General features: G+C 40.8%; 1 protein-coding gene across 1 annotated transcript in view; it reads left to right on the forward strand.

Moving 5' to 3' along the window:
• The window catches only part of LOC133568169 (probable D-lactate dehydrogenase, mitochondrial), a 38,721-nt gene extending 27,011 nt beyond the window's left edge, over window positions 1-11,710 (forward strand). Inside the window, exons 9-11 of the mRNA XM_061919909.1 lie at window positions 1,524-1,614; window positions 4,182-4,293; window positions 10,723-11,710. Coding sequence (XP_061775893.1) covers window positions 1,524-1,614; window positions 4,182-4,293; window positions 10,723-10,903 — 384 coding nt within the window. The 3' untranslated portion in view covers window positions 10,904-11,710. The remainder of the gene's footprint in view (window positions 1-1,523; window positions 1,615-4,181; window positions 4,294-10,722) is intronic.
• The last annotated feature ends 312 nt before the right edge of the window (window positions 11,711-12,022 follow it).

The following is a 12,022-nucleotide window of genomic DNA, read 5'->3' on the forward strand; positions in this document are numbered from 1 at the left end:
ATTACTTTCTGGCGACGGCAACACACCTAAGACAAACTGAAATGAATGCATACTTGCAAATGATACTCAGTAATGTGAGAAAACAAAATCCAACAACTAGACAGCACGGTTATTATTATTATAAGTTCACTGTTAAGTTCTAAATAATAAAAATATTTTTAACTAGTATTTATTCACACAAACACACACAAAACATCGGAATATCCTTAAATAAAGCTTTAAAGTGCCTCATTTTCGCTATCTTCGAAACCACTATCCATTTCCCTGTGACGTCATACAGTGCTGCCAATGTAAACAAACAATGGGAATACCACAGCAAGATATAGTGACATTAGCTCGGATTCAAACTCGGATTTCAGCGACTTAAGCGATTCAACAGATTACGCATGTATTGAACCGGATGGTTGGAGTATGAAAGTATTGAAGAAGAAACTGAAGCTATTGAGCGAATAGCTATTGACGCTATTCATAGCATTGTTAGCATCGCGGGTAAAATGTGCGGACCAAACGATCAGGACTTTCGCATCTTGTGACACTGGAGCAACTTAAATCCGTCGATTGGTAAGTGTTTTTTTCGCATTAAATGTGGGTGGAAGGAAACGTAATATAGGTGCAAATGCATCTACAGGTTATCCATACATCTCTGTACCATGTCTGCTTTAGCACCGCCGGTAAATAGCATGTTAGCATCGATTAGCGTAGCATGATGGCATCGATTAGCTGGCAGTCAACATCAACAAAACTCATCTTTGTGAATTCGTTGACTTTATAGTTGCAAATGCATCTTCAGGTTATCCATACATCTCTGTGCCATGTCTGCCTTAGCATCGCCGGTAAAATATGGAGACACTCTGGCACATTCAATAGGGGTCTGGCGGCAGACACTTTGGCATCTTCGGGCCAGTGGTGCAACTTGAATCCCTGCCTGTGAGTGTTGTTACACCCTCCGACAACACACCAATGAGGCATGATGTCTCCAAAGTTCCAAAAAATAGTCAAAAAAACGGAAAATAACAGAGCTGAGACCCAATGTTTGCAATGTATTGAAAATGAAAATGGCGGCTGTATTACCTCGGAGACGTCACGTTCTGACGTCATCGCAAAAAGAGCGATAAACAGAAAGGCGTTTAATTCGCCAAAATTCACCCATTTAGAATTCGGAAATCGGTTAAAAAAATATATGGTCTTTTTTCTGCAACATCAAGCTTTATATTGACGCTTACATAGGTCTGGTGATAATGTTCCCCTTTAAATGAATTGAGTCCCAGGTACCACAAAATGTGTTACATGTGAAAGTTACACATGCCAACTGGTTAGAAAAGTAAATAAAACCTATAAAAAATGTGTCTTTTGCAACGTGTGTAAAAAAAATAATAAATAGCAGACACTAGTGAATGATCTTTATTGTGAAAAACAAAAGAGGGATCTCCATCACAGCCTTGAACATTGAACATTACATCTGATTCCTCATGTGTGTGTGTGTGTGTGTGTGTGCGTGTGTGTGTGTGTGTGTGTGTGTGTAGGCTTACTCTACAGATGTGTGTGTTCCCATTTCTCGACTGCCTCAAATCATAGTAGAAACAAAGGCCGACCTGCTTGAGAACAAACTTACAGGTGAGCTGCAGATGCTAAGGTGCTACATGCACCAGGAATGTACCGTTTCACTGTAACATTATTACAGGTTGTCCTCGTGTTACGGCATTTAGTTGCGATATGCACTCCCATTAATGATTAATACGAAATATTCATAAAACGGAGAAGTACTGTACAAACCCCGTTTCCATATGAGTTGGGAAATTGTGTTAGATGTAAATATATACGGAATACAATGATTTGCAAATCATTTTCAACCCATATTCAGTTGAATATGTTACAAAGACAACATATTTGATGTTCAAACTGATAAATATATATATATATATATATTTTGCAAATAATCATTAACTTTAGAATTTGATGCCAGCAACACATGACAAAGAAGTTGGGAAAGGTGGCAATAAATACTGATAAAGTTGAGTGATGCTCATCAAGCATTTATTTGGAACACCCCACAGGTGTGCAGGCTAATTGGGAACAGGTGGGTGCCATGATTGGGTATAAAAACAGCTTCCCAAAAAATGCTCAGTCTTTCACAAGAAAGAATGGGGCGAGGTACACCCCTTTGTCCACAACTGTGTGAGCAAATAGTCAAACAGTTTAAGAACAACGTTTCTCAAAGTGCAATTGCAAGAAATTTAGGTATTTCAACATCTACCGTCCATAATATCATCAAAAGGTTCAGAGAATCTGGAGAAATCATTTCACATGGCCGGAAAAAAACATTGAATGAGCGTGACCTTCGATCCCTCAGACGGAACTGCATCAAAAACCGACATCAATCTCTAAAGATATCACCACATGGGCTCAGGAACACTTCAGAAAACCACTGTCACTAAATATAGTTTGTCGCTTCATCTGTAAGTGCAAGTTAAAGCTCTACTATGCAAAGCGAAAGCCATTTATCAACAACATCCAGGAACGCCGCCGGCTTCTATGGGCCCGAGATCATCAAAGATGGACTGATTTAAAGTGGAAAAGTGTTCTGTGGTCTGACGAATCCACATTTCAAATAGTTTTTGGAAATATTCGACATCGTGTTATCCGGACCAAAGGGGAAGCGAACCATCCGGACTGTTATCAACGCAAAGTTCAAAGGCCAGCATCTGTGATGGTATGGGGGTGCATTAGTGCCCAAGGCATGGGTAACTTACACATCTGTAAAGGCACCCTTAATGCTGAAAGGTACATACAGGTTTTGGAACAACATATGCTGCCGTCTAAGCGCTGTCTTTTTAATGGACGCCCCTGCTTATTTCAGCTAGACAATGACAAGCCACATTCAGCACGTGTTACAACAGCGTGGCTTCGTAAAAAAAGACTGCGGGTACTTTCCTGGCCCGCCTGCAGTCCAGACCTGTCTCCCATCGAAAATGTGTGGCACATTTTGAAGCTTAAAATACGACAATTGACATTCGACTGTTGAACGACTGAAGCTCTACATAAAACAAGAATGGGAAAGAATTCCACTTTCAAAGCTTCAACAATTAGTTTCCTCAGTTCCCAAATGTTTGAGTGTTGTTAAAAGAAAAGGTGATGTAACACAGTGGTGAACATGCCCTTTCCCAACTACTTTGGCACGTGTTCCAGCCGTGAAATTCTAAGTTAATTATTATTTGCAAAAAAAAAAAAAAGAAGTTTATGAGTTTGAACATCAATTATCTTGTTTTTGTAGTGCATTCAATTGAATATGGGTTGAAAAGGATTTGCAAATCATTGTATTCCGTTTATATTTACATTTAACGCAATTTCCCAACTCATATGGAAACAGGGTTTGTAAAACAAATAACATAGCTGTGCAAATAATACAAAATGTATCAAACTCAGATAAAAAAACGCATTTGCAGGCAGGCACTTTTTAATTCCCAGTCAACAATGTAATGGACTGTCACACACACACACACACACACGTATGGTTCTGGTGACTTGACTTAATAGTGCGGCTATCATTTTCCTCACTTTGGCGTACATTTTTGGCAGCATATAACACAGAGTTGTGTGATTATTGTAATAAAACAGAAAATGTAGAGCATGTATTAATACTATAGTAGTAAATATGTGGGCACCGCACGATTTGATTAAACTGACAAATTCAGGAGCTAGGATTCAATTAAAAGTGTATTCATCTTTAATTCATGTATGTTAACGCAGTTTTACATTTCTTTTTGTTTCACTAAATAAGCATGCCTCACTTGCAACTTTTAAAAACAATGCATTTGTAGATAGAAACGGTTGAATTAATTCCCATTGCACATATTAAATGACTGAAAATTTGTGCAAAACTGGAACATAAGCACCAGTTTTCTGAAACTTGGCAGTCCTGCGGTCGGCCAAGGCAGCGCAGTTTGTGTCTAAGTCAGGCGTGTATTAAAAAAAAATTCTTAACTGGGTCTATATTACATATCAATACAGTAAAATAATCCAGAAAAAAATCTGATAATCCAGAAATATAAAAAAAAAACTTACTTTCCAGTCGTCCTCTCATTCAATTTTAACCACAAAACCAAAAAATACTTTTTGAGATGTATTCTTTGTGTGTAATTTACATGAAGAAGTTCTGAAAATGTAAATGTACTGCTGTGCAGGTCCAATTGCTGGCCATGTGGGTGATGGTAACTTTCACTGTCTGATGGTACTTGATCCTGATGACCCAGAAGAACTCCACCAAGTCCATTTGTTCAGCGAGAGACTGGCAAGGTAACTTCATCGCTTGCATTTATTCAAATTTTTCCTCCATACGGAGATCTTGCCTTTTTCCACACTAGTAAGGAAGGCTACCAAACAAATTCTGGCATTACTACCTGCTACATAAATGAGAGATGTCTGATAATATCGGACTGCTGATATTTTCATCCGATAAATGCTTTAAAATGTAATATCGGAAATTATCGGTATTGGTTTCATAATTATCGGTATCAGTTTCAAACAGTAAAATTTATGACTTCTTAAAACGCAGCTGTGTACACGGACGTAGGGGGAAGTACAGACCGCCAATAAACCTTAAAGACACTGCTTTTACGTGCGGCCCGGTCACATAGTATCTACGACTTTTGACACACAAAAGTGAATGCAAGGCATACTTGATCAACCGCCATGCAGGTCACACTGAGGGTGGCCGTATAAGCAACTTTAACACTGTTACAAATGTGCGCTACACTGTGAACCCACACCAAACAAGAATGACAAACACATTTTGGGAGAACATTTGCACCGTAACACAACATGAACACAACAGAACAAATACACAGAAGCACTTGCAGCACTAACTCTTCCAGGATGCTACAATATACACCCCTGGACTTTCACACTATTATGTTAGATCCCTTATGGACTGTACTCTCACACTATAATGTTAGATCCATTATGGACTGGACTCTCACAATATTATGTTAGATCCACTATGGTCTGTACTCTCACACAATTGGGGCGGCATGGCATAGTGGGTAGAGCGGCCGTGCTAAGAAACCTGAGGGTTGCAGGTTCGCTTCCCACCTATTGACATTCAAAATCGCTCCTGTTGTGTCCTTGGGCAGGGCACTTCACCCTTGCCCTCGGTGCCGCTCACACTGGTGAATGAAGGATGAATGAATGATTGGCGGTGGTCGGAGGGGCCGTAGGCGCAAACTTGCAGCCACGCTTCCGTCAGTCTACCCCAGGCCAGCTGTGGCTACATATGTAACTTACCACCACCAGGTGTGAATGAATGATGGGTTCCCACTTCTCTGTGAGAGTTTTGAGTATCTAATAATAGAAAAGCGCGATATAAATCTAATCCATTATTATTATTATTATTATTACAATTTTGTTAAATCCACTATGGACTGGACTCTCACACTATTATGTTAGATCCACCTTGGACTGGACTCTCACACTATTATGTTAGATCTAGTATGGACTGTACTCTCACACTATTATGTGAGATCCACTATGGACTGGACTCTCACACTATTATGTTAGATCCACTATCGACTGTACTGTCACGCTATTTTGTTGCATCCACTATGTACTGGACTCACACTATTATGTTACATCCACCATGGACTGGACTCTCACACTATTATGTTAGATCTAGTATGGACTGTACTCTCATACTATTATGTTAGATCCAGTATGGACTGGACTCTCACACTATTATGTGAGATCCACTATGGACTGGATTCTCACACTATTATGTTGCATCCACCATGGACTGGACTCTCACACTATTATGTGAGATCCACTATGGACTGTACTCTCACACTATTATGTTAGATCCACTATGGACTGGACTGTCACACTATTATGTTAGATCCACTATGGACTGGACTCTCACACTATTATGTTAGATCCACTATGGACTGGACTCTCACACAATTATGTTAGATTCACTATGGACTGTACTCTCGTTTTTATGCTAGATCCACTATGGACTGTACTCTCACACTATTATGTTGCATCCACCATGGACTGGACTCTAACACTATTAAGTGAGATCCACTATGGACTGTACTCTCACACTATTATGTTAAATCCACTATGGACTGGACTTTCACACTATCATGTTAGATCCACTATGGACTGGACTCTCACACTATTATGTTAGATCCACTATGGACTAGACTCTCACTTTATTATGCTAGATCCACTATGGACTGTACTCTCGCTTTTATGTTAGATCCACTATAGACTGTACTCTCACACTATTATGTGAGATCCACTATGGACTAGACTCTCACACTATTATGTGAGATCCACTATGGTCTGGACTCACACTATTATGTGAGATCCACTATGGACTGGACTCTCACACTATTATGTTAGATCCACTATGGACTGGACTCTCACACAATTATGTTAGATTCACTATGGACTGTACTCTCGTTTTTATGCTAGATCCACTATGGACTGTACTCTCACACTATTATGTTGCATCCACCATGGACTGGACTCTAACACTATTAAGTGAGATCCACTATGGACTGTACTCTCACACTATTATGTTAAATCCACTATGGACTGGACTTTCACACTATCATGTTAGATCCACTATGGACTGGACTCTCACACTATTATGTTAGATCCACTATGGACTAGACTCTCACTTTATTATGCTAGATCCACTATGGACTGTACTCTCGCTTTTATGTTAGATCCACTATAGACTGTACTCTCACACTATTATGTGAGATCCACTATGGACTAGACTCTCACACTATTATGTGAGATCCACTATGGTCTGGACTCACACTATTATGTGAGATCCACTATGGACTGGACTCTCACTATTATGTTAAATCCACTATGGACTGGACTCTCACTATTATGTTAAATCCACTATGGACTGGACTTTCACACTATTATGTGGGGTCAAAGGCCTGGGACGGCTGGTGGGGTATGTGTGTGTGTGTGTGTAAGTCTGCATTGTTTTCTGTACTGCAACCTTTGTGCTCTCGCAACCGCCAGTCAGTCCAAAGTCCACAACAGGTGTGTGTGTCCATGAGAGACAGGAAAGGGGTTTGTTGTGTATTGTTGTCCTGTCCTTCAGGGGAGCCACAGAAACAAATCCAAATTACAATGTTTGTGTTTAGCGAGGGAAAACACATGTTTCCTTTCTTTCTCAATTGTCTATTTCTGGTCTTCAAACTCATCCCGCATGGCAGATGGTTTTGATGTGATCCAAATCCCAAGATCCACAGTTCTGTCCCACATCCTCCAATCATTTGTGGCAGCTCCGGACTAAACGGCTGCCAGCATCTTTCAATTTGTCGGCAAGCCAGAGCTACACTTACTCCGATCAGCATGAGTTCCGCTGTCATGATTCCGAATAGATAGATATCTTCAACGTCCTCGACTTAAAAGGGTCGCCAGGCCAAAGGCACTCCTCTTCTCCCAAGAGTCTGTGTGTCTCGCTACAACCGTCTGTCCTAGGACGAGCAGGTTCCACCGAAACCCGAGATCCCGTCAATTTTGTTGAGAGGCCAGTTAATCAATTCCATTGTTTAGATTTTAAAGAGCCGTGCAAAAAGAGGCAACAATGAAGTGAGTGCCAGAGATAAACACAATACAATTACTCAGTGCGAAAAAAAAATACATTCTAACTAGAGATGTCCGATAATGGCTTTTTTTTGCCGATTTCCCGGTGTTGTCCAACTCTTGATTACCGATTCCAATATCAACCGATATACAGTGGGGCAAAAAAGTATTTAGTCAGCCACCGATTGTGCAAGTTCTCCCACTTAAAATGACGACAGAGGTCTGTAATTTTCATCAGAGGTACACTTCAACTCTGAGAGACAGAATGTGAAAAAAACATTGTAGGAATTTTAAAGAATTTATTTGTAAATTATGGTGGAAAATAAGTATTTGGTCAAGAATTCAAATCTCTCACTGATGGAAGGAGGTTTTGGCTCAAAATCTCACGATACATGGCCCCATTCATTCTTTCCTTAACACGGATCAATCATCCTGTCCCCTTAGCAGAAAAACAGCCCCAACGCATGATGTTTCCACCCCCATGTTTCACAGTAGGTATGGTGTTCTTGGGATGCAACTCAGTTTTCTTCTTCCTCCAAACACGACGAGTTGAGTTTATACCAAAAAGTTATATTTTGGTTTCATCTGACCAAATGACATTCTCCCAATCCTCTGCTGTATCTCTGGCAAACTTCAGACGGGCCTGGACATGCACTGGCTTAAGCAGGGGACACGTCTGGCACTGCAGGATTTGATTGCTTGTCGGCGTAGTGTGATACTGATGGTAACCTTTGTTACTTTGGTCCCAGCTCTCTGCAGGATATTCACCTGGTCCCCCCGTGTGGTTCTGGGATTTTTGCTCACCGTTCTCATGATCATTTTGACCCCACGGGATGAGATCTTGCGTGGAGCCCCAGATGGAGGGAGATTATCAGTGGTCTTGTATGTCTTCCATTTTCTGATAATTGCTCCCACGGTTGATTTTTTCACACCAAGCTGCTTGCCTATTGTAGATTCACTCTTCCCAGTCTGGTGCAGGTCTACGATTATTTTCCTGGTGTCCTTCGACACTTCTTTGGTCTTGGCCATAGTGGAGTTTGGAGTCTGACTGTTTGAAACTGTGGACAGGTGTCTTTTATACAAATAACAAGTTCAAACAAGTGCCATTAATACAGGTAACGAGTGGACGACAGAAGAGCTTCTTAAAGAAGAAGTTTCAGGTCTGTGAGAGCCAGAGATCTTCCTTGTTTGAAGTGACATTATACAATTGGGAGAATGTCATGTGGTCAGATGAAACCAAAATAGAACTTATTTTCCACCATAATTTACAAATAAATTCTTTAAAATTCCTACAAAGTGAATTCCTAGATTTTTTTTTCACATTCTGTCTCTCACAGTTGAAGTGTACCTATGATGAAAATTACAGACCTCCGTCATCATTTTAAGTGTGAGAACTCGCACAATCGGTGGCTGACTAAATACTTTTTTGCCCCACTGTATGCAGTCATGGAATTAACACATTATTATGCCTAATTTTGTTGTGATGCATTAAAAAATGTGACAAGGTTTTCCAATACAAATCAACTCAAGTTATGGAAAAAAAATGCCAACATGGCACTCCCATATTTATTATTGAAGTTACAAAGTGCATTTTTTTTTAACATGCCTCAAAGCAGCAGTTTGGAATTTGTGACATGCTCTCCCTGAGAGAGCATGAGGAGGTTGAGGTGGGCGGGTGTATACTGTAGCGTCCTGGAAGAGTTAGTGCTGCAAGGGGTTCTGGGTATGTGTTCATGTTGTGTTACGGGGCGGATGTTCTCCCGAAATGTGTTTGTCATTCTTGTTTGATGTGGGTTCACAGTGTGGCGCATATTTGTAACAGTGTTAAAGATGTTTATACGGCCACCCTCAGTGACCTGTATGGCTGTTGACCAAGTATGCCTTGCAGTCACTTAAGTGTGTGTCAAAAGCCGAAAATATTGTGTGATTGGGCCGGCACGCAATTGCAGTGCCTTAAAGGCACGGCCCCAATATTGTTGTCTGGGTGGAAATCAGGAAAATGGTTGCCTTGGGAGATTTTCAGGGGAGGGGGGCACTGAAATTCCGCAGTCTCCCAGGAAAATCAGGAGGGTTGGCAAGTAAGACTGGGAGACGCAACTGCTCTGTACTTCTCACTACGTCCGTGTACCATTCCGTACAGCAACGTTTTAAAAAGTCATAAATTTGACTCTTTGAAACAAATACCGATCATTTCCGATATTACATTTTAAAGCATTCATCGGTTGAGAATATCGGCGGTGCGATATTATCGGACATCTCTACTTGCAACCCATCAATGGTTAGGAAAGTGGTCAGGAAAGAATTAAACCACACGGAAGTGTTTTGAATGTGGATTAGACCATGGACTAGACCAGGGGTAGGGAACCTATGGCTCTAGAGCCAGATGTGGCTCTTTTGATGACTGCATCTGGCTCTCGGATAAATCTGAGCTGACATTGCGTAACACGATAAGTAATGAATAATTCCACTTGTAATCAGAGTGTTAAAAATAATGTTCAAAATATAAAACATTCTCATGCATTTTTAATCCATCCATCCGTTTTCTACCGCACCTGTTCAAGAAGTTGTGTTAATGGTAAGAAGTTATTCATTTATTATTGGTTAGTTTGGGCCTTGCCCTCCTGGGTGTTCTTCAGACCCCCAAGCACCGACATGAGAGCCTGTTTCAGGATTACAAAATAGTTTTATTTTTCAATACGTTTCCAGAAAGAGTACTTCCAGCCCCAACCCAGTCTCTCCTCCTGGCTGCTGCTTATAACAGAGCGACAGGTGATTAGATAACAAGGCCCAGGTGGGCCATCTACGCACCTGTCGCTGCAGGCCCGCAGGTCACGCCCCCTCCACAGTTAGCTTCAGAATAACAATGTTATTACAAAGAATAAGAGACCTATTATACTCTAGAAATGTTGGTCTTACTTAAAAATGCACGTGTTTGGTTGTGTTCAGTGTTAAAAAAAATATTATATGGCTCTTACGGAAATATATTTTAAAATATTTGGCTTTTTGGCTCTCTCAGCCAAAAAGGTTCCCAACCCCTGGACTACACCATGGACCACAGTGAACTGGACACAAAGTTGTGTGTGTCACATAAAACGACGCTTTGTTTCTTTCCAGACGAGCCCTGGCTATGAACGGTACCTGCACAGGTGAGCACGGAGTGGGTTTGGGCAAGCGAGGTCTTCTGTACGAAGAAATGGGACCTGAGACCATGCGGGTCATGCAGAACATAAAGAACGCCCTCGACCCAAAGAACCTCATGAACCCTGGGAAGGTTTTTCTTGCTGAAGAGCACTGATGGCACTAATGTGTATTATCATTATTATTATTATTTTGATTTAATTGTCAGATTTAATGTTGACAAATTGTTTTGTTTATTGATCATGAAAAATATGATAGAAGAAATTTGTAACACATTTTCTTCAAGCCTTTCTGCTGTTATTTTTTTGGAAGAATGAGTTTTACAGAATCCAAGATCTATGACCCACCCTGACAAAAATATATACATGTAGATTTTACTGTGCCAAAAAGAAGTGTCAGAGACACAGAGTTTGAAGGCAAAAAAATGCAGCAATCCATCCATTTTCTACCACTTATTCCCTTCGGGGGCGCTGGAGCCTATCTCAGCTACAATCGGGCGGAAGGCGGCGTACACCCTAGACAAGTCGCCACCTCATCGCTGGGCCAACACGGATAGACAGACAACATTCACACTCACATTCACACATCCATTTACCCATTTTCTACCGCTTTTCCCGTTTGGGTCGCTGGAGCTTATCTTAGCGGCATTCGAGCGGAAGGCGGTGTACACCCTGGACAAGTCGCCACCTCATCGCAGCTCACATTCACACACTAGGGCCAATTTAGTGTTGCCAATCAACCTATCCCCAGGTGCATGTCTTTGGAGGTGGGAGGAAGCCACGCAGTCACGGGGAGAACATGCAAACTCCACACAGAAAGATCCCGAGCGCAGGATCGAACCCAGGACCTTCGTATTGTGAGGCAACTGTTCCACCGTGCTGCCCAAAATGCAGCAATGTGATTTGAAATGTAAGATTGGAGCTTTAAACTTCTGGAAAAAAATTAAATGTCCAGTTGTTTTGTTCTTGTTGTTGTTTCCTCTTTCATTCCATCAGCCCACCAATTGGGCAGGAAAACGCCGGTTTGTTATCTTCTTCAACACTAAGACTTAGGCTTGTCAATAAATTTTTTTCCTTATATATATATATATATATATATATATATATATATATATATATATATGATGATTGAGGGAACGACTCATGAAACAGTTCTGTAGAGATGAAATAGTCTTGTGATTTTTTTCCCACACATACATGTACTGCGCTGTACCACGGTATCAAGCACTATTTTCTGGATAATCTAATTAAGACGTATATATATATATATATATATA

The sequence above is a fragment of the Nerophis ophidion genome, linkage group LG14 (assembly GCF_033978795.1).
Source record: "Nerophis ophidion isolate RoL-2023_Sa linkage group LG14, RoL_Noph_v1.0, whole genome shotgun sequence".
Lineage (NCBI taxonomy): Eukaryota > Metazoa > Chordata > Actinopteri > Syngnathiformes > Syngnathidae > Nerophis > Nerophis ophidion.